The sequence below is a fragment of the Ascaphus truei genome, chromosome 17 (assembly GCF_040206685.1).
Source record: "Ascaphus truei isolate aAscTru1 chromosome 17, aAscTru1.hap1, whole genome shotgun sequence".
NCBI classification, from domain to species: Eukaryota; Metazoa; Chordata; class Amphibia; order Anura; family Ascaphidae; genus Ascaphus; species Ascaphus truei.
The window spans coordinates 27,071,932-27,087,399 of NC_134499.1; the positions used below are offsets into that span (position 1 = coordinate 27,071,932).

General features: G+C 50.3%; 1 protein-coding gene across 1 annotated transcript in view; it reads left to right on the top strand.

Moving 5' to 3' along the window:
* The window catches only part of IL17RE (interleukin 17 receptor E), a 58,355-nt gene that overhangs the window by 14,701 nt on the left and 28,186 nt on the right, over positions 1-15,468 (top strand). The window contains exons 2-3 of the mRNA XM_075574401.1: positions 11,427-11,442; positions 12,299-12,475. Of these exons, the coding sequence (XP_075430516.1) occupies positions 11,427-11,442; positions 12,299-12,475 (193 nt within the window). The remainder of the gene's footprint in view (positions 1-11,426; positions 11,443-12,298; positions 12,476-15,468) is intronic.

Genomic DNA, 15,468 nt, shown 5'->3' on the forward strand with positions numbered 1-15,468 from the left:
ATGGGGAGAATGAAGCCGGTTTGGGGAGCTGCGGAAGACACCCAGATATACTGATTGCTTCTTGGTCTTTGTGTGGCTTGTACGACGATGGGAATGTTGTCAAGTTTTTCACTCGGCATAACCCAATCGTGTCTGGTACACAATGAGTTTGTGATGAAAGTGATAATGTTATTATCAGCAGGTCGGGATCTTGATGCTAAAGGTTCGATGAATCTCATGCCAGGAAATAGATTAGTTGCAGTCATGGATTTTAGCAGGGAAGTGGTGATACTTGGTTCATTGCTTTAATTAATATTATAGGCTAAAGCAGTAAAATTCTGGGCATTACTGCAATCTCTGCTCTCTGATTGGTTAGAATTCTGGGCATTATTTATTCAGTAATGGCCGGAATTTTTGGCAACTTGCCAACTCACCTTTCAGAGATACAGGGGGAGCGGGGCATCTCTGTTCCTCTCCTCTCACAGCACATGCAGGCTCTCTCTCTCTCTCACAGCACATGCAGGCTCTCTCTCTCACAGCACATGCAGGCTCTCTCTCTCTCACAGCACATGCAGGCTCTCTCTCTCTCACAGCACATGCAGGCTCTCTCTCACAGCACATGCAGGCTCTCTCTCACAGCACATGCAGGCTTTCTCTCACAGCACATGCAGGCTCTCTCTCACAGCACATGCAGGCTCTCTCTCTCTCTCACAGCACATGCAGGCTCTCTCTCACAGCACATGCAGGCTTTCTCTCACAGCACATGCAGGCTCTCTCTCACAGCACATGCAGGCTCTCTCACAGCACATGCAGGCTCTCTCTCACAGCACATGCAGGCTCTCTCTCACAGCACATGCAGGCTCTCTCTCTCTCACAGCACATGCAGGCTCTCTCTCTCTCACAGCACATGCAGGCTCGTTCTCTCTCACAGCACATGCAGGCTCTCTCTCTCTCACAGCACATGCAGGCTCTCTCTCTCACAGCACATGCAGGCTCTTTCTCACAGCACATGCAGACTCTCTCTCACAGCACATGCAGGCTCTCTTTCACAGCACATGCAGACTCTCTCTCACACAGCACATGCAGGCTCTCTCTCTCTCTCACAGCACATGCAGGCTCTCTCTCTCTCACAGCACATGCAGGCTCTCTCTCTCACACTGTTCTTCGGGGATTATTACTTAATTACTGCCTTGAACGAATACTTTTTTGCCCACTGTAAGCTGAGGTTACACATGGACTTAGAGTGTAAGCTCTTCGGGCAGGAACTCCTTTTCCTAATGTTATTTGTATGTCTGATGTGCTTATTCCCACTATGCCTTATGTTACTATGTCGTGTATTACTGCTATGGTGCGCAATATACATGGATGACGCTATACTAATAAAGATATGCATACATGTAGGGGCAATAAGACACTTTGCAGTTGGGAGGCAGCCAAATAAACCAATACATTATTTCAATACTCCCAAATTCCAACAGCTGTTGGCATGACCCAAGCAATTTGATGAGCACTTGGGGGAGGGGTCCGTTATCAAAGACTTTCAGCTGCAAACCTGGGGCAAAGGTTGTACAAAATACAACACCCAATTTATCAAAGAGAGAGAACATGTCTATTTCTTGCCCCACTTTCCCTCAGACTTGCACCCAGAAGACTTTATCAAATAGTTCTATTCCTTAAATGTAACAGGAAAAAATGGCAAATGAGAAGGTAGGTTTCTTGTGAACCGGTGGGGCAACATTAAAGAGAATAGAAAGGTTTAGACCTGTCTAGACCCCCAATTTTTTTTACAGGGGGGCGAGGGGCATCGTTTTAAGCACCTCTGTTATGTTGTGGCCCTTCCCATAGCACTCAATGGCAAGCAACATAATACATACTTCACACAGAGTGTTTTTCTACATTGAGGTTAGGGCATGGACACTGAACATTAGGTTAATTGATTAATAAAAGTCTAGTCTAGGAGCTTTACGTAGACATTACCCCTTAGAATTAGGTTTAGCACTAAGCTTTATCGTCCTGGTGGTAACCTAACCCGTTAGTGCCCTTTGTAGTAAACTCATCCAGTTTCTGTACATAACAAGTCAATGTCATCCTGTAAAATGCATGTGGGCTGTAGGCGTCAGGTCAGTTAAAACTCACAAAAGACTAATTGATGTGTTAGGGAAATATTTTCACTAGGAACATCATCCAAAGTAAATGAACACTTTCTTCCTGTAGCTCACCTCTTGCAGGTATGCACAGTGCAGCCTGCCAGCGTATGGGGACCGTCCCTGAGTATCCTGGTAAACATGATCGCATTTCCGTATTGTTACCTGCGAAGAGTTGGGGTGTTCCATTCTATAGTGTTGAGTGACTATATCGGTCGTGGAGATTCGCTTGATGATGGTGAGACAATGGTCTAATACTTCATAGAGTTCTTCATAAATGTGGAGCATGGTCTCTTTGAAGAGCTCTCATGTTGACACAGTCCATTCAGCATTTACTTTTAGCATATCTTAGCCCCTTCTCTGTCAAAGGGGCCTGCAATGTAGGGTTTGTAACAGGGACTTATCCCTGTTTAAATAAAGCAGCCTCAGAGCTCTGAGAATCCAGCAGAGAGATAGTTAATTGCAGCCACTCAATTAACTAGTCTCCACCTGGACTAATGAGAGATCTGAGAAAAGCTTGATGTGAGAAACAGGAGAGAGATTCCTTAGCTCACATTTTGGCTGACAGGAGAGCAGAGAAGCCTGCACACAGGCGCTGTCTTGGGCACAAAGGCTGTGCTGAGATCAAGACACCCAGAGACCTATATTTCCTGGACACAGAGGACCCAGGAACCTGCCAGAGACTGACATGGAGGGCCACCTGCTTAAGTTACCTCCTGAGTCTTTGGGGGGATAGGCTGTTAATGGGAATATCCCTCCAGTCCTGCAGATAGGGTCTGAGGAAGTAAGTTAGTCCTTACACAGGGATAGGGGTTTGTTATTTTGTTGTTTTTGTATGTTTTGCCTGGATAAAGGAACAGGCTCAATAAAGCCAACATATCATTGCACCCTAATCGGTCTCTATTATATGGACCTCTGCACACATCTATCACAGGGTTAAAGAAAATGAGACCATCCAGAACCCCAGAGTGATATTTAGTTTCTACATTGCTTGTTTCCTGCCAGCTAACTCAGTGCATTACTATAATGTTACCTCAGAGTCACATGGCAGGTATGCAGTGGAACTTAGACCACGATTATACTGCTGGTGTGCGCACAAATCTTGCACTGCAGGCTGGAGGCGACAGGGAGGCGTGGTGAAGGTGTGGCCGTGACATCACTTGAGCGGTTCGCCCTCATTGGTGCTGTGCATCTAATGGGGCAGGTTCATCAAGCCCTGATGCGGGCTATTGCTACCCAATCCGACGTTCCAGACTACAGCAGTTAGCGCTGGTTTGCGAGGGAGAGCCCACATCAGCGCTTGATAAACCATGGTGTATACCAGGGGTGCGCAAACTGGGGGTGTGAGATTTGTCTGGGGGAGGGGGGCGCGGCCGGTTGCAGAGGTTCCGCGCTCTTACCCCAGGCATTTAAATTAATTGCCGGGGGATCGCGTGAGGCCTCTGCAACAGGAAAACGTACCGAAATTCAGAAGCTGTGGCGCGTCTCCATGGCAATGCGGCATCAAGTGACGCAGCTGGGTCATGTGACGTGATGTCATGTGACCCTGGAATGTCATCTGATGCGGCGGCAGGTAGCAGGGGGGTGGGGGGGGGGCGAAACCGGAGCAGGCCACATAGCGGGGCGCAGCAGGAAAAGTTTGCGCTCCCCTGGTGTATACTGTAAGTCTTGTTTTTGATATTAGAAATACTTGAAACAAAAAAGACAAAACTTTGGTCCAATAAAATCCGGATTATTTTTGTGGGGAACGCAGGGAGTTCCTGCACTTTAAGGAAACAACAAGATGGTCCATGTAATGAATATGAAATGATTAGCAATGGCGCAGGAATACTAACTGGGAGTGTGGGAGACACGTTTCTGCGCTGGATTTATTGGTTTAAAGCTGAATATTTGATTGTAGTTTACATAATATAAATACATGTTCCTTTTCTTCTGGCAGCTTGTTCCTTACAAAAAACACCAATGATAAAACCTAAGACACACAGCAGTTTTTACCTGTAAGCTACCCAGCTGGGAATATATTTATGATCGACAATGACTGTCTTTTTGGAATAATATTGGCCCCTGCCCCGGAGCTCAGACTGACCTTCAAGGTCTACCAAAAAAATGTAACAATTGCTCTTCAGTGTGAAGGGACCTTTAACCGCTACAGTGCATTGCAATCTGTTGCAGTTCTCTGGCAGCATAAGGCAGAGTTGGCCAACTCCTGCCCTCCAGGGCCACCTAGACAGGTTTGAAGAATATCCCTGCTTCAGCACAGGTGTCTCTATCCTGTGCTGAAGCAGGTATAGCCTCAAAACCTGCCCTGTTGGTGTAGTGGAGTTGACCACTAATGGTATAAGGGTTTAAATGTGTAGCTGCACTACCCACAGAAGCCTATGACAGTCAGAAATGTCCATCACCAATGATCGCCCTGATGCTAGTGCAACAAATAAAGCACCATGGTTACGCTCACAAATGAATGATTGCTTTTAATACACAGGTCACTGCCCCAGCACTCCAGCCCTAAACAAAGTTCTGTAATTATAACCTTCTGGATGACACTTTGCTTTCCACACCCTGGGTGTTCCAAGGTGTAGTGTGCGATGGCTTGGTCCTTTTTAGTACTTTCTCCAGGGTCATCCCAAGAGAACATACTGGAAACCTAACAAGATCCTATTGAACCCCCAAAATAACCACAACATATATATAAGCATATGAGTGTCACAGAGTGCTACTGAGCATGGCAATATATATTTAAAACCAGAGACAGAACATAAAACACAGACAGAGCTCAGTTTTAGCACATCCAGTGAAACTCATACACGGTATAGTGCCTAAATATATATGTATAAATATCTATTAAGTAAAATGGTCTTTTAGTTTGACATTTTTTAATAGATATTTATCACCCCAAGAGAAGAAAAATAATTAGATTTTAATTCAATAAAAAAGCAGATGCCTTATGGCTTAGCACTAGTTAATAAATACAGCCCTAGTTAAATAAATATATGTATTGGATACTTTTGACCCCTTTTACTTTCATGCAGGCTAGCAACATATTGTATTCCCCTCCAAAAATAAAGAGATACTTGATGTATTATGTATCATAACGACACTGCAGTACAAGTTGGTGCAATTTAAATAATCAGTAATAAGAATGTACTCTTTGACCCATTACTTGTTGCTATTGCATCCCATAGTACTGTTGCCATTGTATAATAGTTTCTAGAAACCAGTCTTGCAGCTTCTGTTATACTAGACACCTGTTTTTAGGGGGGGAACGGTATTCATACACAATGTATTACCAGGGTAACTGAACTCAGTTACGTTTGGGGAATGCAGACAGATACGGTATTTGGAAGGCTGGCGCTAGAGAGGCATTGTATGCACATACAGTACAATGAGCTGGAGCGTGTTTCACTGTACTGTTACATACATGTAGCTCAGGTTTAAATCACGTGGCTTAAGGGTAGCCGAGGATATACAGGTTATCCGTCTTGTTCTCGTCAGCGCCAGCGCATGAGCTACTTGTGCAAACAAGCCGGACTCGTATATTGGTTGTGTTCATTGCTAATCTTTTAGGTACAGGAAGAAATTAGGCCGCCAATCACTGGGAAATCGCTTTTGGCAACTAACGCAAACTGAAAAGGGCAACTCTGGCAGTGAAAGGGTTACCCACCCTGATTGAAAGAGCAGAATTTAGCAAAAAGAGAGAAGAGATAAAAACAATACATATATATGTGTTTGTGTGTGTGTGTGTGTATATACATATATGTGTGTGTGTGTGTGTGTATATTTGTGTGTGTGTGTGTATATATGTATGTGTGTGTATGTGTGTGTGTGTGTGTGTATATATATATATCTTATACTATATTAGTGAAAGCACTGTATGTTTGCCTGCCTGCCTGCCTGCATGCATGCCTGCATGCCTGCCTGGATGTCCGGTGTCCCTAGGGGAAATCTCATTGGTCCCTTGGGCCGCCCCCGCACACCTCTCATTGGCCTGAGGCGGAGTGACGGGCCAAAGGACACACAGGGACACACACACACACAGGGACACACACACACACAGGGACACACATACACAGGGACACACACACACACACAGGGACACAAACACACACACACACACACACACGGACACACACACACACGGACACACACAGGGACACACACACATACACACAGTAGGGGGGGGGGGGTGTACATTAGCAGCATGTATAACCCGGGGGGTGGGGCTCACATACCCACCGGTCCCGGAGCCTCCGCCTCTTCCTCCCCGAACATCAGCTTCCACACCCGCGCGCACCTCCTCCTCTCCCCGTGTCCCGTGCTTTCAGCCCCCCCCCCCCCCTTCCCCCGGCGCCGCTACAGTCAGCGGGGGAGCGAGCGCCCGGGACACAGCGGGGGAGCGGCCACAACAAGCTGCCTCCCGCCTTAGATACACGTGGGAGCTTCCGGACGGGTGAGTGAGCGGCCTTCACCTCCCCTCACCCCCCTTCACCTCCCCCTCACCTCCCCTCACCTCCCCTCACCCCCCTTCACCCCCCTTCACCCCCCTTCACCTCCCCTCCACCCCCCTTCACCTCCCCTCCACCCCCCTTCACCTCCCCTCCACCCCCCTTCACCTCCCCTCCACCCCCCTTCACCTCCCCTCCACCCCCCTTCACCTCCCCTCCACCCCCTCCCCCCCGGCGCCGCTACAGTCAGCGGGGGAGCGAGCGCCCGGGACACAGCGGGGGAGCGGCCACAACAAGCTGCCTCCCGCCTCAGATCCACGTGGGAGCTGCCGGACGGCTGAGGGAGCGGCCGGACGGGTGTGGGAGCGGCCGGACGGGTGAGTGAGCGGCCGGACGGGTGAGGGAGCGGCCTTCACCTCCCCTCACCCCCCTTCACCTCCCCTCCACCTCCCTCCACCCCCCTTCACCTCCCCTTCACCCCCCTTCACCTCCCCTCCACCCCCCCCCCTTCACCTCTCCTCCACCCCCCCCCTTCACCTCCCCCTCCCTCCCCTCCACCCCCCCTTCACCTCACCTCCCCTCCACCCTTCACCTCCCCTCCACCCCCACCCTTCACCTCCCCTCCACCCCCCACCCCCTTCACCTCCCCTCCACCCCCCACCCCCTTCACCTCCCCTCCACCCCCACCCCCTTCATCTCCCCCCCTTCCCACCACCTCCCCCCCACCCCCCCCTTCCCCCCCCCTTACCCCCCCCCCACCCCCCCCCCCCTTCCCACCACCTCCCCCCCACCCCCCCCTTCCCACCACCTTCCCCCCCACCCCCCCTTCCCACCATCTTCCCCCCCACCCCCCTTCCCACCACCTTCCCCCCCTTCCCACCACTTCCCCCCTCCTCCCCACCACCTCCCCCCCTTCCCCCCTCCTCCCCACCACCTCCCCCCTCCTCCCCCCTTCCCACCACCTCCCCCCCCTTCCCACCACCTCCCCCCCCCTTCCCACCACCACCCCCCCCTTCCTCCCCCCGCCCTTCCCCCTCCCCCCCTCCTCCCCACCACCTCCCCCCTTCCCCCCACCACCTCCCCCTCCTCCTCCCCCCTTCCCACCACCCCCCCCTTCCCACCACCCCCCCCTTTCCACCCCCTCCCCCCCTTCCTCCCCCCCTTCCCCCCTCTCCTCCCCCCTCCTCCCCACCACCTCCCCCCCTTCCCACCACCTCCCCCCCTTCCCACCACCTCCCCCCTCTACCCCCCCTCCTCCCCACTACTCCCCCCCTTCCCACCACCTCCCCCCTCCTCCCCCCCTTCCCACCACCTCCCCCCTCTACCCCCCCTTCCCACCACCTTCCCCCCCATCCCACCTCCTCCCCCCCCCCTTCCCACCTCCTCCCCCCCCTTTCCCACCTCCTCCCACCCCCCCCTTCCCACCCCCCCCCCTTCCTCCCCCCCCTTCCCCCCTCTCCTCCCCCCTCCTCCCCACCACCTCCCCCCTTCCCATCACCTCCCCCCTCCTCCCCCCCTTCCCACCACCTCCCCCCTCTACCCCCCCTCCTCCCCACCACTTCCCCCCCTTCCCACCACCTCCCCCCCTCCTCCCCCCCTTCCCACCACCTCCCCCCTCTACCCCCCCTTCCCACCACCTCCCCCCCCATCCCACCTCCTCCCCCCCTTCCCACCTCCTCCCCCCCCTTTCCCACCTCCACCCCCCCCACCTCCTCCCCCCCCCTTTCCCACCTCCTCCCCCCCCTTCTCCCCCCCCTTCCCTCCTCCTCCCCCCCCTTCCCACCTCCTCCTCCCCCCCCTTCCCACCTCCTCCTCCCCCCCTTCCCACCTCCTCCTCCCCCCCTCCCACCTCCTCCTCCCCCCCTTCCCACCTCCTCCCCACCCCCCCTTCCCCCTCCTCCCCACCTCCCCTTCCCCCCCCTTCCCCACCTCCTCCTCCCCCCCCTTCCCACCACCTCCTCCCCCCCCTTCCCACCACCTCCTCCCCCCCCCTTCCCACCACCTCCTCCCCCCCTTCCCACCTCCTCCTCCCCCCCCTTCCCACCTCCTCCTCCCCCCCTTCCCACCTCCTCCTCCCCCCTTCCACCTCCTCCTCCCCCCCTTCCACCTCCTCCTCCCCCCCCCTTCCCACCTCCTCCTCCCCCCCCCTTCCCACCTCCTCTTCCCACCTCCTCCTCCACCCCCCATTCCCACCTCCTCCTCCACCCCCCATTCCCACCTCCTCCTCCACCCCCATTCCCACCTCCTCCTCCTTCCCACCCCCCATTCCCACCTCCTCCTCCCCCCCCTTCCCACCTCCTCCTCCCCCCCCTTCCCACCTCCTCCTCCCCCCCCCTTCCCACCTCCTCCTTCCTTCCCCCCCCCTCCCCCTCCCACCTCCTCCTCCCCCCCCCTTCCCACCTCCTCCTCCCCCCCTTCCCACCTCCTCCTCCCCCCCCTTCCCACCTCCTCCTCCCCCCCTTCCCACCTCCTCCTCCCCCCCCTTCCCACCTCCTCCTCCCCCCCCTTCCCACCTCCTCCTCCCCCCCCTTCCCACCTCCTCCTCCCCACCCCCCCTTCCCCCTCCTCCCCCCCCCCTTCCCCCCCCCTTCCCACCTCCCCCCCCCTTTCCCACCTCCTCCCCCCCCCTTCTCCCCCCCCTTCCCACCTCCTCCCCCCCCCCTTCCCACCTCCTCCCCCCCCCTTCCCACCTCCTCCCCCCCTTTCCCACCTCCTCCTCCCCCCACTTCCCACCTCCTCCTCCCCCCCCCTTATCCCCCCCTTCCCACCTCCTCCCCCCCCTTCCCACCTCCTCCCCCCCCCTTCCCACCTCCTCCTCCCCCCTTCTCCCCCCCCCTTCCCACCTCCTCCTCCCCCCCCCTAACGTACACGTAGACACACACACACACATGTACACGTACACACACACACACACATGTACACGTACACACACACACACACACGTACACACACACACATGTACACGTACACACACACATGTACACATACACACACACACACATGGAAACATACACACACATGGAGACATACACACACACATGGAGACATACACACACACATGGAGACATACACACACACATGGAGACATACACACACACATGGAGTCATACACACACACATGGAGACATACACACACACATGGAGACATACACACACACACGTATACACTCACACACACGTATACACTCACACACACGTATACACTCACACACGTATACACTCACACACGTATACACTCACACACGTATACACTCACACGTATACACACACACACGTATACACACACACACACGTATACACACACACACACGTATACACACACACACATGTATACACACACACATGTATAGACACACATGTATACACACACACATGTATACACACACACACACACGTATACACACACACGTATACACACACACACACGTGTATACACACACACACGTGTATACACACACACGTATACACACACACGTATACACACACACACATGTGTATACACACACAAACATGTTGTATACACACAATATATACATACACACAATGTATACATACACACATGTATACATACACACACATGTATACACACACACACACATGTATACACACACACGTACACATACACACACACACACATGTATACACACACACACACACACATACAATTTATACACACAAACATGTATACACACACACACATGTATACACACACATGTATAAACACACGTACACATGTATATACACACACACACACACATACAATTTATACACACAAACATGTATACACACACACACTATCCCCAGCACCACCACATCAGCACACCGGTATCCCATGCCCCCCCAGCACACTGGCATTCTCGGCTCCCCGCCATTCCCAGCCCCCATCAACACCATCAGCACCCACACATCGCCACCTTTGCACCTCCCCCATCGGCACACCCACATCCAGACCCCCACATCAGCACCAAACCCTCCCAAATCAGCACACCGATACAATCACCATCAGTACAGCCACAGCAGCAGTACCACCGCACATGGGCCGCGTGGACCACTCCCCACCCAAATGCCACCCCCACACCACAAACATCCCGGGCAACGCCGGGGCTCTCAGCTAGTATATATATATATACATACATATATGTGTGTGTGATTATCAGACACTCGCTGGTTCAAATAAAGGGAGCTGTTCCTGTAAAATATATATATTACAGAACAATAACATTTAAACTGATTTGTTGTCGTGCAGGGATGGCCACTGAGCCACTGATTGAGCCTCCTGTGCTGAAGCAGGGATGGCCACACTCCAGTCCTCAAGCCAACAACTGAGCCACTGATTGAGCCACCTGTGCTGAAGCAGGGATATTCTTAAAACCTGACCTGTTGGTGGCCCTTGAGGACTGGAGTTGGCCGCCCCTGTTGTACGTTAAAAAGCAGTGATACTGTGCCTAAATTCGAGACTGGGCAGAGGACTTTGTTTTTTTTTTAATAAAAAGAAAGAAAAGGTTTAAGCAATATTTCTGCTTTAAAAACAGAAGGGGAAGGAAACCTTTGAAATATAAGGATAGTGGAACAGTACGTTTGTATTTAATAGGTGCTGCTCTTGTGGGTAACATCACATATCTACCTCTCATAGAAACATTGCAAGGCGCAAATGTTGTATAAATGCCATATTATAACCAGTACAGCTACACAGAGGGTGTTATTCATTAAACTGCCGGGTGCTGATTGGGGCTGAATGCTATTTACAAGCATTTTATAAGGGGCACTGCTTTCCAAATCCAACAGGTGGAAAATAATGATAATGTTTTGCTACTTTCTGACTTTGAAACTAAATTGTTTTTTTTTTGCTTTTGCTTTTCAGGACTTCAAAATAAAACGTAAGTATCAATTTTTGTTCTTTTGTATCTTGGCTGCAGGTTTGAGGGTTTATGTCACAGGTTCTGATTTACAATTCCATGTGAGTAAGTCAATGAATTATGCACTGCCCATTGGTTTCACCTCCTTAGGTGCTGGATTGGTCAACCATTGGTCTCCAGCACTGAAAAAGAGTTAGATATGTCTTGTTTATGCTTTATTTCCAGTACTGATGAGACATTAAAAGAAACTGAGCAGTTTGCATTCATTGCCTGCTTCTACCCAGGACTCACGTGTATCTTTACATGCAAACACTTTATAGACTCTATTCAACTGCTTTTGTATTACCTATGCCACCTAAATAATATCAACGTGAGTCTTCTGGCATGTAGCAATAACGTTCCTGTTAATGTAAATGTTTCATGTCACTTTGATCACGAGCATAGAATTAGGAAGCCCATAGTACAGATCTGCGACATGGCTTTATGTAAATAGTCAGAAACACAGGTAAAATATCCAATATTTTGCCAGTTTTTCCCCATAGGACCAGTTATTCATTCATTAATTATACTCATGCTGTATATACTCATACAGTATATAATCAAAGCCAGCACTGTTAGTAACTGTGGTGTACCTCTGAAGAAGTTCAAAGGTCTACTGGTTCTATCGGTCGGGATACTGTAGACTTCAGATTTTTTCTTTTCTTACCCCTAATGGACTACTACAGATGTAGATACAGAACTGTAATGATGGACCATTAAAAGTGGGAACAATTTACAGGAAACATGTACAAGTTATACAGCAATACCTGTAAAAGTTAGTGTGCACTTTGCTTGATGACTTCCTCATCAGGAAAGCCCCTAACCTGTTCACTTACAGTATCTTCTCCAGGTAACCGTTTTTCCGATAAGCGCGACCACAAGGTACCCGCAGGAGTAAGACGCCGGCCGCATGGAGACGTCCTCTCTCTTTCCACCGTCCTGCTCTGTGATCCGCTGAAGGAGATTGAGAAATGTGAGCCTTGCATCAGAGTGGACATCACACTGAACTCCACAGGTAAGGGGAGCAGTGAGTTCCTATTAGGTTAGAGATCTGTGAGACATTTGCAAATATTCCACTTTTCTGGCACAGAAATGGCAACAATTGCCATTTATAAAATAAATAAATGCCAAGTGCTGTAATCATCATTTGTGTTTAAAATGGGCCCAAAACGCTGCTTAATGCATTAAGATTGGTCAACAATCTTATCATGTAGATCAGGCCCGTCAAATTCGGATTAGCTTGTGCTTGCCTTATTAAAAATGTCAATGGCGCTGGTATCTCTCTTTCTCACTCACATCCCCTCTCCCTCACCAAATACCCTCTCTCCCTCCATCCCCTCTCTCTCCCTCCCATCCCATCTTTATCACTCTCTCCCTTCCATCCCCACTCTATCTTTTCTATCCCCTCTCTTTCCCCATCCCCTTTCTCCTTACTCTTCCCCCGCACACTCTATCTCCCACCTCTTCTCTCTCGCCCCCACCCTCACTCCCCCACAATACACACACACAGTACCCCGCTCCCCAACAATGCACATGACCCCCCCCCTCCCCTCCCCCAATACCCACACTATACCCTTCCAACCTCTCTCACAATACACACATGCTGGGTTTTTGTTATCTTGGGGGAAGCTTCCGGGGTCCAACACACCCCAGCGAGGGGGAAAAGGTCACGGCAGCAGCTGGGGAGAGCTGGGGCCTGCCAGCCATCAGAGGCCCGGCAGCTAGATGCAACTTCCAGCCGTCAGGCCCCAGTTCTCCCCCCCGGTCCAAGCGCTGCGTCTGTCTATCGAGCAAGCGCGGGCCACATGGCGACACCGCGTCGGCAGCGTGTTTAACATGCTGTGAAAAAGCGGCGTGCAGCGAAGGGCCTATTGTGATATGATTTTAGGAAACCTTTGCAAATGTGTGTGCGCAAGTTCTGCAAAGTTCTTAAATGTTGGTGAATAAACCATCGACCGCTGGCTGCATTTTCCAACTGAACAGCACCAACACGTAAATACAATACAATTTACAAAAGTGATTTTCTATTAAAAAAATATGGCGATGGCGTTGGGAACAGGTAATGGTGAGAGCACAACCAGCATAACTGGAAAACCTTCTCACAATCTGTAATTAAGTGCACTGAGCACAACAGTGCCTGCCTATCCCCATCATGGGATCTTGATCCAATGCTGCGTTTCGTGCTCTGTGAGTACCAGGCATTGTCGATCTCAATAACCCGGCGCTGCCATGGAAATGTGGATTGGCAGAGTCCGGACTGGATGTGGCTGTCATGAGGACATGGCGCTAGGTTTGCGTTGACGGGAGCCATATGGAACCAAGTCAGCACTAAAAAGGAACAACGGACGGTTATGAAACACTTGATTGTATTTGTTCCTTTATTAGTTTTTCTTTTATCCAATGTTCTTGTATCTTCCTCCTTGGCAGGTTACACTATGTGAAGAAGAAGTACTGGTCTGTATGACGTCTATTAGTCTAATGCAGGAGTGGCCAACTCATCCCCAACGGCCACCAACAGGCCAGGTATTAGAGATATTCCTGCTTCAGCACAGGTGGCTCAATCAGTGGTTCAGTCATTCTGACTGAGTCACCTGTGCTGCTGGTGGCCCTTGAGGGCTGGAGTTGGCCACCCCTGGTGCACCGGCTTCTTTATAGAACTCATTGGTTGCTGCCACAAAGTTACTGTCATTGTTTCCAAGCGATATTACTTTGTTTTTTAAAGTGGGATTTCTCTATATAAACCAGGGGTGGGCGACGATTTTATTATTGCAAAGTTTTTTTTATATTGTTTAAAATAAGTTTGAAGTAGGGGGTCCCCTGAGCTGAACCCCATTAGTTTAATCTCTAAGGACTCCTTGCTTCCAAAGATACCTCAGTAAGGGGTGCAAAAAGCTGCTTCGGTTCGGGTAGCAAGCATCACTATAAGGCCGTTTTTCAAAGCTCCCGCGCCCCGCGGACCAATAGCAAGGTGTGACGTCATCCTGTGCCGGCTTCCTATTGGCCCATGTGATGTAGGAGCCAAAGAAAGAAGTGATGCCGGTATCACCTTCGGAGGTATGTATCTCTGGGAGCAGCGGGTCTCTGGAGCTTAAATTAATACGTTTCAGCTCCGGAGACCCCCGGCTTCAATCTTCCATTGGCCATCATACACAATTGCAACTTCCTGTGGCAGTGAAAGGTTTAAACATCGAGTAATTTAGATATTGGGAGATGGAGGTATATACAAAACGCATGAAAGAGGGCATTGTGTCAAAAAATCGTCAAGTCCCCTAAAACCATTAGCGGCCTATGTTGGTTTGTCATTCATGGGCGTACACTTGGTGCACAATTTATTAGTATTGCTATGGGGCGAGCCATGTTAAGATATATGCACATAAATACCGTATTATATGTGCAGAAATATATTTCAGGCCTTCGTAAAACCTCATTTAAAAGATATCTAATAGATATATGTAGATGAATGACGAATATATATTCTGTTTTTTATTCTCTTTCTTACTGGTAATCGAATGTACATTTCTTTAAAGCTGCAGTTCAGTCTTTTTTTTTTTTTTTTTTAATTTATTTTTTTACTTCAATAGTTTCATGTGTGCAATCTCTAATTACCTAAAGAACTGTATAGCTGCAGGTCAATTCGTTTTCCATGTATTGATAGGTCGAAATTTGGTGCCATAATTAGTGAAGGGATCTGTTTATATTCTGCTTGTCTGTCAGTGAAAGCTCATGAATATTCATGAGCAATTCTGCACTGACATGTGCTAGAGGCAGGGCAGGGCTGACAAAGGGGTGTGCCAGGGCTTGTGACAGGACATGAAGGGGCAGTGCCTTAGCAAATGGCTGTTAAAATAGAATACAAGAAAATTGGTCTTTAAAAATTGTTTTTTTTTTAAAACAGAAAATGCTAAAAGTATTTTTTCTTACTACAGAACTGATTTATTAAAAAAAACACACATGCAGGATATTGACTGAACTGCAGCTTTAATGGGGGAAATATTTGCTGATGCAGCA